Source organism: Microcebus murinus, chromosome 9, assembly GCF_040939455.1.
Source record: "Microcebus murinus isolate Inina chromosome 9, M.murinus_Inina_mat1.0, whole genome shotgun sequence".
NCBI lineage: Eukaryota > Metazoa > Chordata > Mammalia > Primates > Cheirogaleidae > Microcebus > Microcebus murinus.
This window is the reverse complement of record NC_134112.1, coordinates 23,102,555-23,119,652: the sequence shown is the minus strand read 5'-3', so window position 1 is coordinate 23,119,652 and position 17,098 is coordinate 23,102,555. Positions and strand designations below refer to the sequence as shown.

The window sequence follows — 17,098 nt, the reverse complement described above, 5'->3', positions numbered from 1 at the left end:
TTTTGAGATAAGGTCTCACTCTATTGCTAAGGTTGCAGAGCAGTGGCTGGATTATAGCTCACTGTAACCTGGAACTTCTGAGCTCAAGTGATCCTCCTGCCTCAGCTGCCCTAGTAGGTAGGACTGTAGGTGCACGCCGCCATGCCAAGCTAATTTAAAAAAAAAATTTTGTAGAGACAGGGTCTCACTATGTTGCCCAGGGTGGTCTTAAACTCCTGGACTCTAGGGATCCTCCCACCTCAGCCTCCAAAACTGCTGAGATTATAGGCATGAGCCACTACACCCAGCCCATTAAATTTAAAATTTAACATCTTGGAGAGCTTTCTGTATCAGCCACCTCTTTCCTTTTAGTCTCTTTATACTGCTCCACAGCAGATTTTTAAAGATCACTTGAAAAAGCAATATAGCAAGTGGCTATGTTGTAGTGACCACGTATAAGATGATTAAAAGCCAGCTGTTCTCATGTTATGTCACTGTGTGGCTATCGCTGGATAAAGTGTCCAGTGGCAGCGTTATGCAGGGACTTACACATTCTTTTCTGTCAAAAGGCTAAGCTGGGTGTAATGGTTCATGCTTGTAATCCTAGCACTCTGGGAGGCCCAGGTGAGTGGATTGCTTGAGCTCAGAAGTTCAAGGCCAGCATGGGCAATACAGCAAGACCCCATCTCTAAAAAATAAAAATTATCTGGGTGTTGTGGCACATGCCTATAGTCCCAGGGCTATTCAGGAGGCTGAGGCAGGAGGATTGCTCGAGCCCAAGAGTTTGAGGTTGCTGTGAGTTATGCTGACACACTGTACTCTAGCTGAAGTGACAGAGTAAGACTCTGTCTCAAAAAAAAAAAAAAAGAAAGAAAGCTAAGGAACAAGCAAGCATGATGTACTTTAGGAAAAATGTCTTAGATCAGTGGTCCCCAACCTTTTTGGCACTAGGGACTGGTTTCATGGAAGACAATTTTTCTACAGACTGGGGGAGGGGGGATGGTTTCAGGATGATCAAGCACATTACATTTATTGTGCAGTCAAACCTCTCTGCTGATGATAATCTGTATTTGCAGCAGCTCCCCAATGCTAGCATCACAGCCTCAGCTCCACCTCAGATCATCAGGCATTGGATTCTCATAAGGAGTCGCAACCTAGATTCCTTGCATGTGTGGTTTACAGTAGGGGTGATACTTTCATGAGAATCTAATGCTGCTGCTGATCTGACAGGAGGCGGAGATTATGTGATGACCCGAGGGATGGGGAGAGGCTGTAAATACAGATAAAGCTTCACTCACTTGCCCTTGGCCTCCTGCTATGTGGCCTGGTTCCTAACAGGCCACGGACTGGTACCTGTCCACAGCTCAGGGATTGGGGATCATAGTCTTAAAGGATGAAAAATCATCTAAGACTCAAAGATGCACACAGAGAATTTAAATAAATGGCCAGGCACAGTGGCTGATGCTTTTAATCCCAGCACTTTGGGAGGCCAAGATGGGAGGATAGCTTGAGGCCAGGAGTTTGGGACTAGCCTGGTCAACATAGCGAGACCCCATCTCTACAAAAAATAGAAAACTTAGCTGAGTGTGGTGGTCCATGCCTGTAGTCCCAGCTGCTCGGGAGGCTGAGGCAGGAGGATTGCTTAAGCCCAGGAGTTTGAGGTTGCAGTGAGCTATGATGACAGCATTGCACTCTAGCCTGAGCAACAGAGCAAGACCTTATCTCAAAAAAATAAAAAATAATAATAGTAAAATAGAGTTGTTGCACAAAATGTGACATGATGAAACAATACTTCTAAATTTGTATATTATCTTAATATGTATATATATAACCAAATTAATGGATTTAATTATACATGCATATATGAATTAAGTATTATGAGTAGATATCTGATCATTTTGTTTATATTACTAAAAGTTTATATTTATATATATATCCAAAACCCTTTTTAGGGCAGATCTTCTCATTAGGAGAATGTAGGCTGCCTTCTGCTGGGGCATACTCAGGGGGACCTTGCTATTTAGCAGTCCAACTCTGAACAAACAGAAATCAAACATTACAAAGCAGGCAGAGGCTAAGGTGGCACTTTCATTACTAAGGGGAGGCAGGAAGGCTGTTGGCCAGGTGTGCCTACTAACCACTGAGCCCAGAATTAAGCAGGCTTACCTGTTTGCTAGTTGCTGCAGAGCTAGACCACAGGGAAGGCAACCCTCTACCACCAGGACAGTGCCCCCAAGGGTGGCACCAAGCCAAGAGACAAATTGCTGCCATCTCCCCAGGGACACAGTATAGACCCAGGGAGAGGCCAGGAGTTCACTTACTGTGTTTCCTGCACAGGCCAGGAGCGGGGAAAGGTTCTTTCCTGCAAACGCTGTGTATTTTGGCATAAAGCATATACTCATTTGGACTAACTCTCACCACATACATGGGGCAAGTAGGTTATTCCATGGCACAGGAAGGGTCCACTTGTTCCCTTAAGGTGGGAAGGGTAGCTTCCCCAGAGCTGATGGCTCCAACTGGCTGCCTCTGAAGCTCCAGGTCATGTGGAACGGCTCTGATCAGAGGGCCCCAGTGTGGAGAGAATGCAGCTGCTCCAAGACTGAGAATTTAAGGAGTCAGGGAGCTTTCTACCCAGAGAGCACTTACAGGGCAGCTAGCCCAATCCCTGTTTCCACGGGTGAGAAAACTGAGGCCTGTCTGGGTTGAGGTTGATAGAATAGCCAAAAATCACTCAGTAAACTGGGGATGGAGCTGGGACCAGACACTTAGTGCTGTGCCCCAAGCTTTGCTTGGCTTATGGACGAGAGCACAGTTTTCTGCTCTTGCCTGGGACCCACATGACTAGAATCCACTCCGTCACGTGTAGAAGTGCAGCCACTGACCCTCTGACAGTCCAGTCCCACTGCAGCTGGTTCTGTCTTCAGCCTGTAAGACAATGACGATTTGGCAGACATGGGCCGGGGTGAGTGCTGCTGACATGCCCGCACTTGATATGAATGACTGCAATTACAGTAACCGCACCGATTGTTGTGGCTGGTGCCAGCGGTGAGGAAGGATTGTGTTAAATCAGAGAGCCCATTTGTTGCCAGGCCAGTGTCAAGCTGACAAGCCAGGCCTAGGCATGGGCTGAATATCTCTATTGAGAACGGAATCTGGGCATGAGTCACACACAGCACCTGATACGTAGGGGGCCCTTGAGGAAGAGCAGGCAGGGTGGTAGGGAGGGAGGAAAGGATGGATGGATGGTTCAAGGGAAGTATGGAGGCAGGGAGGGAGGGAGAAAGGGATAGGAAGAGGCAGGGAGGAAAGAAGGATGGAAGGGAGAGGGAAGGAGGGATTTTAGAGAAATTTCACTTTACTTGTTCAAAAAGATGGCAGAAAGTTGAATAATGTCATCAGTCCTGCATCTCTAGTGCTGTTTTCTACAATGCTCAAACCATGTTATGTCATTGAAGCAGACCACAAATAAGAAAGAACTGAAAATTTCATGTTAGCTTCTGCACCACAGATTCCCCTATGGGACTAAGGTCATAGGGAGAAAAAAAATCAGCAGGCTTTGAAGCCAAACCGATCTGGAATTGATTTCTGCTTTTTCACTAACCACGCGACATGGGGAAATGACTTAATCTCTTTCAGTTTCCTCATCTCCAAGAGATAAAAGTACATACCTTATAGGACTTTTGCCAAATGCTGCCTTAGCACCCTGGACTTTGTCTATCATAATACTTTTCATAGTCTATCGCAATCACTTGTTTAAAGTTTGTTTGCATTCACTGCTGGACTGAAGGCACCTTGAAAGCAGGGCCTGGGGCTACCTTGCTCTCAGCTGTTAATGCATCTTTATCATGCAGCACAGTGCCTGGCACATGAGTACTTGCTGAAATGATGAATAGGTAGAGGGGTGGGTGGGTGGACGGATGGTTGGATGAATGGATGGGTGGGTAGGTGGGTGGATGAATGGTTAGATGGATGGATGGAGAGATGATTCAGGAAAAGTGAAAAGATTCGAGATAATGTATGTAAGGGGCCTACCCCAGAATCTGGAATATACCAGGCACTTAAAAGTTCCTTTCCACTTTTGGTGGATGACCTCACCTCCTCTTCTATCTCTGTGCTTCAGGACTATTTAACTCTAAATATAATACAGGGCCCCCAAAACTTTCCTTCCTTGCCAGTTGCAGTATTGCCAGGGCCATGATTGCTTTCATAAGAATTTATTCTAGCACTGCCACAACCAGCACATATCTGAAGAGACACAAATGCCCACGGTGAACCCAAAATGTGTAGGAAAAATATTATAATAGGAGAAAACAGTGGCTCTTTAAATGACAGGAGTGAAAAGCTAGCTGGAAGTACATCTAAATTGTCTCCTTCTGTAAGAGCTAACCTCTTCAGGAAAGGACTAAATAAAAGAATAACTATCAAGACATAACTAAGTAAAATAATCTCTCTTTTCTCTCCATTCCAGCAGCACTTTACATGTAATCTTGCTTTATAACACAGCACTTTCTTCTTGTGTTATGGTGACATGTACTTGGGGCCCGGGGCTGGATGCCCAGCAGGTGGTCAGTTAGTGCTTGTTGAATGAATAAGTTGATGTCTTATTTCATCTCTTAATTGATTCCTGTGGTTAGATTCTGCATCTTGCCTCTTTGTCTGCGCCCATGTCTAGTGCAATATATTTTGTGCCAAGTAGGCCATAAGCTGTAGGTAAATATTTGTTGGATGAATAAATGAATGCACAAAAGGGCTTCTGGAGGAAATCCAGGGAGATTGCCTGTGATGAAGAGAATTTGTAAGGAGGCAGGAGATGCTGGGAGGGAGGATGTCTGGAGAGGAGAGACAGGTCTCTGTGCCGAACGCAAGCAGTGGGGGTGAGGCCATCTCTCAAAAAACAGCAGAGCAGGAAGAGTGTGAATGATGAAGGAGGAACTGACCCACCAGAAAAGCAGCTCCAGCATGCTGCAAGGAACCTGCATGTTATAGACACCTAGAACCAGTGAGTGGGGAGGGCGACCAGGGACTTGGCAAGGGATTGGGCCAAGGTGGTGGTGACGATGCTGACCCAACTGGAGTTACTGTGGCTTTCACCCCTGCCGACCCCTGGTGTCCCTTTATCGCCACTGTTTGCCTCCATCTCACTGCCGAACCTCCTGCTCACAAGCTCTGTTCGCTCAATTTCTACTCACCCATCATCCCACTTGACTGTGACTTCTGCCCACACTGCCTTGTGAGGTCATCAGAAACCCCCTTGCTGCAGGGATGGGCTGTCCCCGTGCTTATCTCACTGGAACAGCTTCTGCTGCTGCAAGCCACTTCCCCCTTCTTAAATGTCTCTCGCCTCTCCTTTCACGTCGTCCGTTCCATGGTTTCTCTCTGTCGCTCTGGTCTCTGTCCCTTCCCCACCCCTCCTCATCCCTTCAGTGTGGGGGCTCCTCTGGCGCTCTGTCGAGGCCTCTTCCCTGATCGGGACCTTCTGACCTTCACCCTGTGTCCTGCCGTCTACTTCAGGGGCCACGGCCGCCATCTGTATGCTGGGGCTTCCCTTCCTGGCGCTCCAGCCCAGGTCTCTTTTCTGAACCCCGTGCCTCTTAGAGATATTCACTCGGCGTCCCACAGCTGTCCCTTTCCAGCAGGGACAGGCAGAGAGCATGACCGTCTGCCGGGCCCACTTGTCCTCTGGTCTAGCCATGTCTGTGAATGGCATCAGGCCAGGTGCTGAGGCCAAAACCCATCCGTCTTCCTCTGCCCAAGCCAGAAGTCATATTCCCACCTTTTCTTCCCTATACACTTTGCATTCACCACCAAGTCCTGCAGATTCTCTCTTCTTAACACCTTTCATATTTGCCCCATTGTCTCTACCTCCACTGCCACCTTTCAAGTTCAAATCACTAGTGTTATCTTCCCAGGTTACCGGCCACTCCTTGACTTGTCTCCCTGCCTCCACCTTCCCTCTCTCCCATCTTCTCTTCCTCCAGCCCAGTTTCACTCTGCAACTGGAGTGATCGTTCTAAAATGCACACTGGACCCTGTGTGCTCCCTGCTTACGTTTTCCTTTCCCTCTAGGACAGGAAAGCCCTTAGCATGGCTTTAAAACTCCTAATTATCTGGCCCCTTCTTACTTCCTTAATTTCATCCCTGGCCATTCAGGAACACACTCCCCACCCCCACCTACCCACCCACTCAGCCACACAGACACACCAGAGCCCGTTTCAGCCAGCAGGCTGAGCCACTTCCAGCTCTCGGTGCCATGCCCTGGCATGCCTCTGGTCCTGGCAGGCCACACCTCAGGCCATGTCTCCTCCTCCAAGAGCCCATTTGTCCACACAGGCTTTGTGCTTGGCTGCTGTAGTCTGGGTTATGGAGTGTCTCTTTGACTAAGTTACTCATTCTTCACTCTCGTTTTGGGAACATCAGGCCTTGCTGTTAGGTTTTCCTCCTCTGGGTCTGCTCCTGAAGGAGCCCTGCACAGGGCTACTCAAGGCCAGAGGTGACTGGCCACAGTGTGGGGAAGAGCCTAACTGTCCCCTTCATCCAGCCTCCCAAAGGCTGGGAGGCTCCACCATTGGCACTCCTCTCACACATGCTCTTGTCGTGTTGCCATTGCCTCCTTATTTGTTTGTTTCTGTCAACAGAATGCAAGTTTTGATTCTACTTATCCAATCCTTTGAGCGCTTACGATGTCCTGGAACACAGCAGGCAGGGCCATTCCAGTTTGCCTTTTGTACCCAGCTGAGGGGACTAGTGAGGGCTGAACATGGGCCAGGCTCAGGGCTGTGTCCCCCCGAGGAAGCGTCTTCTCCACAAACAGGCACTGCCCAGTTGCCAGGCTGGGCACCTGCCCAGGAGAGACACCTTTAGCTAATTCACAAAAAGCACCCAATAGGCTAAGGGTGACCCACACATCAGAAAAGAAGACAAATGAGTTTCTTGCTCTCACCTTGTGATCCATCTAGCACGAGGAGACAAAATATAAACAAAGAAGTATATGACCACACAGTAAAGTGTTTCAGCTAGTGAGAAGGCTCTGCAAAGAATGAGAAAGAGTATCTGGGAAAGCGCTTTGGATTGGCTGGTCCGGGAAGACCTCTCTGAGGAGCTGAGATGTGATGATAAAGAAGCCGGCCAGGTACAGATCAGAGGGAAAGAAAAGAAAAAAAAAAAGAAGCCAGAGTGGTTGAGGTCTCAGGGGCAAGAGAAGAGACAAATGAGATGACCAGGAAGAGGTGGCCAGGGGCCAGATCACGCAGAGCTCCCTGCCTTGTTCACTGTGGCATGCACTAGGCCTGGCCCGTTGTGTTTATTCAATAAATACCTGCTGAGTGGGAGCATCTCACCATGCCTTTGTGTACGGAATAAGTGGCCCAGGACAGAAGCTCTGTGTGGCCCTCAATGGCTTCATCATCTTCAGAAAAATCTCTGCCTAGCCTTATCCCTGGGGCCCAGCCTGAGGGCCCAATGACAGTTCCTGGGGTTTGTCTTATTAACTATTCTCTGCAGATAGGACTCAATCAGTTACAGAACCCCCCCCCCAGACCTGCAGTTTGCTGCACAGCAGGCCTTCCTCTCTTCCCCAAGCAGAGTTTCCAAAGAGAATACATGCGTGTCTGATTTCTCAGGGGAATGCAGGGAACCTGTGCAGGTGATGAGCATTAGCAAGCAAGCTCTCTAACAGCCTTCATAACTCGGCGTTTTGCAGCAGTTAGGATGATCTCCAGGTACTCTCACAGCTCAGACCTGGCTCCACTTGGCCGTGATGGCCAGACAAAGCCCATGCCACCAGCTGCACACTCTGGCCTCTCACAAACTTCTGAAATCCCAAGGTTCGGCATAATGTGTGCATCCATGACATATGGCAGCATGTGCACAGATACAATATACCCCTCCTGCTGCTGTTCTTTGCTTTCATTTGGATCCCAACCCGTTCTGGGCCTGTTAAGCTAATCACCCAACAAATTCTGAACTGTCATCTCGTTGTGGGGCTGTTCTGTGCCTGATTGGAAAACCTGTTTTCACCTCATTTCCCTGGAAAAAGCCCACCACAACCCATTTGCAAATGTGTGCATCAATAAATCAACAGTGACAGCAGAGACCTGGCTTTTCTGGGAGAGAGGATGGCAGAGGGAGGGATGCTATCCTTCCACCCTATATTTTCCAAATGACCCTCCCATGGAATATAGGCAGCTTTGTGTGAAATGTTCTAAAGGGTAGGCCATCTTCAACTTCCTTGGTAGATCATTCTCCACATTAGTGAATCTTTCATTCCTCTCATTTTCCAAAGCCTCTGTGTGTGTTTTGGTGTTAGTCTAGTCACCCTCCACTGAGCCACGCGAAGGAATCTGGCGCTCCTTCCTATTTACAGGTGTTTCCTCTTCAGTTGTCACTTACCCAAGTGAACACATGTGTTCTTTAATTTTTCTTCATTAATCAGTCTCCAAATTCCTTTACACTTGCTCCTCAGGTGATTCCATCAAATCAACACATTTCTAGAGCTAAACATGCCTGGAAGAATACAGTGTTCCAGCTGCAGCCACCCAAACGTGTGAGATGCGTGTGTTTTCACCACACTACACGCCATATGTTTCCACGGGTTCCCTTCCAGGAGTGTTCTCTGCCTCTGTTTGCTACCGTGCAAATGCATACTCAGTCTCATCTGCGCATTTTCTAAGTGAACCTTAAAGGCATCAAAAATTAAGATGTATATTGACGACAGCCAGTGAATAAGGGTGCAAGGAAATAGACATTCTTGTACACATTGTCAGGAGTTCCTACTGACACAACTTTTTTTGAAGCCCATTTTAATAATAACTTTTAAAATAAAAAAAAAAAAAACACAGGCTGGGCATGGTGGCTCACACCTGTGACCCTAGCACTCTGGGAGGCTGAAGCAGGAGGATCACTTGAGGTCAGGTGTTTGAGACCAGTCTGAGCAAGAGAAAGACCCTGTCTTTACTAATAATAGAAAGATTAGCCAGGTGTGATGGTGCACACCTGTAGTCCCAGCTACTCTGGAGGCTGAGGCAGGAAGATCGCTTGAGCCCAGGAGTTTGAGGTTGCAGTGAGCTATGATGATGTCACTGCACTCTGACTGGGGCAACAGAGCAAGACTGTCTTAAATAAATAAATAAATAGATACACTTCGCCCGGCTGTTCAACTTCCCTGAATCCATACTGCACATATAACGTATCAGTGCAGCATTGTTTATAGTACCCCGAAATTGGAAATAGCCTAAATGTCCATCAGTTGGAAATTTTTACATAAATGAGTTAAATACATTTTGGAATATTCGTACAGTGGAAGACCAAGCAGCAGTTAAAAAAAGAAAATAACACAGATCTATGTATAGTGACATGGAAAGAAATATCATTAAATTCAAAAAGCAAATTGCAGAATGGTGTGTATAGTATGAGATCATTTTTTGGAAATTTTTATTCTAGCTATTTACAGAATAAAATCTGAAAAGATTCAAATTTCTTAATGGTGCTATTTTTCTGAGGTAGGGGACTTTCTAAAATATATATTTGTAAATTATTGGACTTTTTCTGTTTTCAACAATAAGAATGTATTACTGTAAAGTCTAGTAAAAATAGTAGAGATATTCCTTTATTTTTGCTGTGCTCTTGATCTAGAAAGATGAGTTTTATGACGCATGGTCTCTGTTGTCCCTGTCATCTCCTCCATCTGTCTTAGATATCGAGGAGCTTTCTTTGAGATAATCCCAGAATTCTTTGTCTTCTCCCACAGACCAGAACAGCAGCACCATCTTTTTAGGGTTTAGTTACTTTAGTACATAACGTTTTCTCAAGGTTGGTTTGAAGTTTTAACCTGCATCTCTGCCCCTAGTTTTTCTTTTTTTTTCTTTAATATGTTCAAATTCTTTATGGATTATTTCATTTGAGTGGTCTTATTACCTATTTTTGTAAGGTTTTGATCATTTTCTAAGCATCTGTATCTTTTTTCCATTTCCTCCCTCCTTAGTGAGAGAAGAGAACCTGTTTCCCAGCCTGGTTAGAATTACTTATGAATGTTTATTTCACAGAATTTTTAAAAGAGGGCCAAAGGAATTGGCCATGGACTTTTGCTACAGAAGCAATGATCTCTTTTCTTTTGTCTCATTCTTAGTACTTCCTGCCCTAATACTATACATGCTACATGTGTTATTATAAGGATTATTTTTATTGGGTCTTTTAATATCTATTTTCAAAGTGATGATTTATTTAGACAATGTGTTTTTTAAAAAACCTGTCACTCCTATAAATTTCTTATTCTTTTTAATTTTTATGCAAGCAATATATATAGAAAATTATAAAATGCAAGTAAGCAAAAGAAGAAAAATTAGAAATCACCTATATTTTCACTATCACGTAGAGCAACTTTCAATAATTGGGTTTATAGCCTTCTAGATAATTTCTACATACATTAATATTTACCATTTCTTTAAAATGAGATTATATTTAATAAATTATTTTACAGACTGATTTGTTTAATACTTAACAATATGGTTTGAATATTTTCCTGGCATTAAAGTAAATGATAACAGCAAGCATAGAGTCTATTATATGCCAGGCACCTGACTAAGCATTTCATTTTATTTTTTTCTCACAATTTATTTTGTGTCCATCTTCATTTACTTTTTTATTGCACCCTTTATTTGGAGTAGTCTCTCTCTCTCTATCTATCTATCTATCTATCTCTGTCTCTTTCTCATTCTGTTAATCTTTACACTTTTAGCTTTCTCTTGTACATGGCTGTAATGAAATGAACGATAGTTGTTATTTTTCTCTTTGCAGACTAAGCATTATGCAAATTAACCTATGCAGTGCCTGCAAAAATGCTATATGTTGGGAAGTATTATTATTCTCATTTTATAGATTAAGAAACTGAGGCGCAGACAGGTTAGGTAATTTGCCACAGCTAGTAAGTGGCAGAACTAGATTTTGCACAATCTAGCTCCAGAGGCTGTGCTCTTGACCACATAGCCATAATTCAAACTATCATTTTCATGGCTGAGTATAAGATAATTATTCCACTATTCCCTTCTTCCTGTGCTTTTAGGTTCACTATTATACACAGAACAGCAATGAATTCCTTGATCATATAAATGTCTTTGTACAGGTATTCAATTACTACCGTAGGCTAGATTACCATGAATAGAATTGCTGAGCCAAAGGGTTGACACATTTTTAAAGGTTAGGTACATATTAGTCGAAGTTTTTAAGCAATATGTTTTCCAAGCCTCTCTGAGCATTATAATTCATCATCCCTTCCTACAACTGTGTAACTGTCTTCTGGGTTCAATGATAGATTTTAAAAATATGGAGCTTCTTGTTCTACTTCCTCTACCTTCCTTCTGCATTATACCCATTTCTCTAAAATGTTTAACAAAATAGTACATCTTCAAGTAGCATTATGCTTTATGTTGTCAGTGTGTCTAGCACCCTGCATCCCCCAAACTTTAACTATAAGCTGGGGTATGTGCAGAGATGGAATACTACCCTGCCATTTGACTTATTGGCACATTTTCATACTACTAATATTTTTTTCTTTTCTCTATTTTATTTTTTTTCTTTTAAGCTTCACAAGAATTGAAATAATAAATCTAATATATGATAATTTTATTTTCTTGATTTCAATATATGCAAATTCAGGGGGACTGCCTGGCAAGAATGAATGATGTGTTAGAGACCAGGAAGTCGAACCTCCCACCTCTGCCTCTAATTTGTTTTATGACCTTGAGGAAGCCACTTAATCATTCTGCATTTCATTTTCCTTATTTGCCAAATGATGAATGTGAACTAAGTGACCTTGAAAACCTATTCTAGGATGTTTTAAAAAGTGTCAGGTTATCCAAGAGTAAAGGTGATCTTTGGAAAGCATTGTATGACATTGGGGCAAATAGTATATGTGTTGGTGGCGTGGGGTTGGGGGCAACCAAAGATTTATTTCAATATATTTAAAATATTTTGTGCTTTGTCACTTTACCAAGGCCTCCTAACAGTGTGCTTTAGTGGTTTGTAAAACATATCTTCTAAGGCCAAGGTAATTATAGTTGTTCCACTGAAGCATGACAAATGGCCTCTCACTTTGAATTCTTTTATGGGAAAGAAAAAACTTCCATGACAACAGCACTGGAACTTAATTACAGGCTGCAGATTTGGGGACAAGAATCGAGACAGTCACTGGCTGCAGTTGAGAGAGAAGACAAGAGCAAGGGCCCACCTGGGAAGAATGAGGAAAGGGTGATGTACCAATAACAATAAGACAACTACATCAGTGGAGCCGCATTGAGAACAACTTGCTGTTTGCTGGGCATTGTCCTGAGAACTTTGTGTACACCCACTATCTCGTTTAATTCCCACAGGGCCCCTAAGAGACAGGTTATGAGGTAGATACTTTTATTTTTCTGTTTTACAAAGATGAGTATTGGGAGGCTCTTAATAGAAGCTAGATAATCTACTCTGAGTTATTCTGCCAATAGTTGGTGGGGGTAGGGATTGAACCCTGAGAGTTCATTCATTTATATAACACAAATTTTTGTTTTGTTTTGTTTGAATGACTGTTGGTAATATATGTCAGGCACTCTTCTAAGGCCTAGTGATGCCGAAGTGAATGAGGCAAAATTCCTGCTTTTACGAAGTTTGGCTACTCGTGGACGAGGTCAGTCAAAACAAAGCAACATGTCTATAATAATTTCAGGTGGTAATAAGTGCTATGAAGAAAACTAAGATCTCTGTTAGGAAAGTGACTGGAGTAGGGAGAAGGCTACTTTATATAAGGCTGGCAGGGAAGGCCCCTGGGAGGTGACACCGGGAGGTGACGTTGAGGTGAGCCCTACATGCTGGAGCAGGTGAGCCAGGACAAGACCTGTTGGAGAGCATTTTCCATGGAGAGTCCATAAGAGCAAAGGTGGAGGGATTCAAAAGAGCCTGGCCTGTTCTAGAAACAGAGAGAAAACCAGTGTGGTTGGATGATAAGTGAAAAAAGGCAAGATGTGTGCAGTAGTATCAGAGAGGCAGGCAGGCTCCCCATGATGCAGGGCTATAGGCAACAGCAGGAGGCTCAGATCTTATTCCACATGCAGAGGGGAGACATTGGGGAATTTTATGCACAGGAGTGGTATGATCTCCCATCTCTATAGTCAGCTTTCTTTACCTCTGTGTTATGTTGTCACCAAGAAGTGACTGGAGAGGGATAAATTATTTATGTAGCCTGCAAGCCAGCCTAAATCAAGGTTAAGTTAAGGGCCAGTATTTAAGATGAAACAAAGTTCTAGGTTTTTCGTAGAACAAGACTGAAACGGACAGTGAAAAGTCATCTAATCTAGATGTCTAACTTTAGGTAAGAAGACCTTAGCAGATCCAAGTTGAGCATCTGGGCTGTGTTTAAAGACCTGCATAAAGGAGACTAACTCCTCTGTCTCAGGGCCTTCCCTGCATAGATAGAAAGCAGTGCTCTAGGTTCCAAACACTCTTCACCACTTCTCGGTCTATGGGCTGTGCTTGCATCAAAGAATCAATCTCATCCAAAATAACAAGACATTATAGCTTTGGGTAGGTGGCTTCTCAGGGATTCATGTTTCTATGCAATCTATACTCTGTGAGTGAGGGTGTGTGTGTGTCAATCTTTATCTTTGAAAAAGTATTTTTGAAGATGTCAACATTTTAACCTAATGGGCCTGGATTTTCTGATGAAGTGGCACTGTATGGCTGCTTCTAGAATTTTATTGTGAACTCTGCAACTTGATTTATTCTCTTTGACTGTTCTTTATAAACAAACAGTCATACTAACCCATTAAAATCGGTTTATATCACATATATAGGATGAAATTAATTGCTTGTTTAGGTTAAAAGCTCACTATTCTAAGATATTTTTTCTCTTACTTTGACAAAAATATTGAGTTAATGATCACATTTATTCAGCAAGCTGTGTTTGAATAACAACATAAGCCATGACTAATACGTTGCGTTTGTGTGTGTGCCTGTATGCCTGATGATTCCTTGTAGGTTCCTGACAATTCAGGCCTAACAACACAGATTCATTTGTATGAAATGACCTTTGGAAGGTGTTTAGTTCAATGCTGTGATACAGAGGGCCCGAGAGAACAAGATAATTGTGAAATAATTTCATTTAAGCTATACAGTGTAATTGAGTAGGATTTGGGAAAGTTTACCACTCTTGATTTTAGTTTTTATTTATAAATAGTATATTTGTTTCTTGGTGGAAAATGCTCTCAAACTATCTTACGGTATGAGGTCAGAAAAGAATAACAGAACTGGAACATCAAGACAAGGGCAGTCTAAGGACAGACTGTGTGTTGCTCTGGGGGTGTAGAATGAGAAAAATAAAGAGTTTCCTTATCTAAAGGGGCTAAACTAGAGAACTTTCAGGTTTCCCCACAACCATCTGTCCCCCAGATCAACCTTCTGTGTTTTGGGGAAAAGGATTTCCCCCCCGGCTAATTAAGCTGGAGCATATTTTCCCAAGGCCTTATAGCTATGAGCTCAGGAGGACTCCAATGGCTATATCAGAATTATAAATTCAGCTGTTGGCAGTAGGAAGGTTGAGTCAACTGAACACGCAGATTTTCTCCTATTGTCTGTTTCCTGGATTGATGAATAACAATTTCATCCTCTCCATTTTGCTGTAACTCTTTTCACTCTGACACTTCTGATTGCTGAGAGGTTTCTGGAAATTTTTTAAGTCACACGCTGGAGTTAATTCCAGGAGATAATGCGATTCCAATTGAATCGTCAGTGTCTCTGCTGTCAGACCGAGTACTTTAGGAGTTCAGTTGGCTGAGTTGAGCAACTCTACAGATTTAATATTACGTACTTGCCAATGTGCGTCCTGCCCTCAAGTCTTAATAAATGAGCTAAAGGTCTGATTGGAAATTGTGAGATAAATTATATGTTTTTTATGCCAAGTTAAATAAATACTGCTTGAAAGGATTTCTAGAGGGTACAATCAAGTTAATTGCTTTAAAAATCTTTTTTGATTTACTGGGCGCTATGAAAAGTGTTAAGCAATTGCTTCTGTCACAGTGAGCGATCTGAAGGCAGTGGCGCTGGGTCCACAAGGTTTCCATGAACGTCCCCTCCCTCATGCCGAGAAATGCCTCCCAAACGAGCAGAGAGCGCCCGGGGCCGGAATGCCAGTGCTGCTGACAGAGTGTTGCTCCCCCAGAGAAGACCCATGTTGACAGTTTGACATTCAGGCTGACAGGCCGATCTCTTTCTTTTTTATTCTAGATGCTGAAGAATACCAGCCTCCGATATGGAAATCGTACTGTGAGTACCTGAAACGAAAATCTCCTCAGAAGTCCCCAGCAGACCCTCCTTTTGGAACAACTCTTGCCCTTGGTGTAGTGGTGCCATGTCACAGCACCGCTAACCCAAATCTTTCTTTTTCCACGAGGGAGAGATGTTAGTCAGAGAGGACTAGCTCAGCCATCCCTCTCCCCTGCCTTGTCACTCCAAGAACCAGCGGCCTGCCGTTCTCCTCAGGAATGCTTGGAAAGGGAGGTGTCCATTTTGACTCTCTGCCTTTCAGTTTGGGGCTTTATTTTTACTGGGTTTTACTGGCTTTATTTTTACTGGTTTGCACAGCTGGTCAGCAAGGGTGAATGTGTTGACTCCCGTGATTTATGTTCTTGGCCGATCATCCTAAGGCTGTAATACCATATGACCATTAACTGCTGAAAAATTAACAGATTAGCAAAGAACAACGTTTGGTCACTAAGGGCGATGACTCCTTAGAAACAGAGATTGTGTCTGGTCAGCACTCAGCTCCCCTCACAACGGCAGGCGGTTGTCATCGCCTCAGACCTGCCTCCTCTGTCCCTAGTAGCATATGCCTGACTCAGCAGTTCTCCAGCGAGACAGGGAAGGACTGTGGCAGGAGGGACCCACTGTGTCAACACCCAGGGGACGCAGGTTGGGTTCAGGCTCCCCTGCTAGGCAGCGGTAACAAGAACCATCATTACAGTCGTGACTGTTGCTGCCCGTTGAGAACCTGGCCCGTGCCAGCCGCTGCACTGAGTGACTGAGTCTCAAATTCTCACCACGGCCCTCACAGATGGGTACTGTTATTGTCTCCACTTCGCATAGAAGGAAACCACAGCTCACGAAGCCTAAGTAACTTGGGGAAGGTTTCACAAAAAGCGGTGGGGTGGCATTCACAGTGGAACCCACATGCAAGCCTGACCCACAGCCCGCAAGTCTCCAAGACCCTTCTCCTGTTTGAAACTTTATATATCCATGTATATACACACACACATATACACAGAGACACACACACACACTCACACCTCTATGTACGTATTTGTTATAAAAGCAGTACAAAGCTACATAAAAGACAAACATTAAGGAAATACATAAAGCTGAGAGTGAAAGTTTCCCAGCCCCCACCCCACATTCCAGCTGCCTCCAGGTTCCATACTTTCCCAATATCTGATGTCTGTCCAGTTGTTTAAAAACCCATGCTTAGTACTCAGGCATTTTTGTTGTTGTTGTTGTGTTGCTTTGTAAAGATGTCTTTAAGCTTCACTGGGTGTCCTTCAACTTGTTACACTGCACAAACGTCTTGTTTTTAATCTTTCCTCGTCAGCACGCACAGAGGCACCTCTTCTTCATGGCATGAGTCTGTTCTTCCATCTGTGAAATAAAGGGGTCGTGCTGGGTCTCTAAGGGCCCTTCCAATCTAGTGCTCCACATCCCCATCTTCTATTTTAAAAGGCAGAGCTAATGACTTAGTAATTGGATGGCTTTTTGTGTGTTTGTTTGTTTCCTAATGGAGTGTGAAGTGCTCTGACAGTAAATCAACAAAATATCTGTAGTGAGAGGTATTGGGTGTTTCCCGACTCACTGTGTCTCACACACTGCTGTGCACACGGCCTTGCATACAATAACTACCTAATAAATATTTGTTGAGTGAATGCCACTGCAGAGAACTTTGCTGAAGTGAAAAGGTGATATTGGCTCAAATTCATTTTGACTTTTTCTAAGGGACCTCGTGCCACCCAATTTATCTCTTATAAGCACTTCTATGTCCTGAGAAAGCTAGAAATGCATTGCTAATTACATGTCACAATATAAATTTTACCTTCGTGTGTTGGTTTTA

General features: G+C 43.8%; 1 protein-coding gene across 1 annotated transcript in view; it reads left to right on the top strand.

Moving 5' to 3' along the window:
* Positions 1-17,098, top strand: part of CHN2 (chimerin 2) — a 290,524-nt gene that overhangs the window by 129,796 nt on the left and 143,630 nt on the right. Inside the window, exon 2 of the mRNA XM_012735895.3 lies at positions 15,229-15,267. Within this exon, the coding sequence (XP_012591349.1) occupies positions 15,229-15,267 (39 nt within the window). The remainder of the gene's footprint in view (positions 1-15,228; positions 15,268-17,098) is intronic.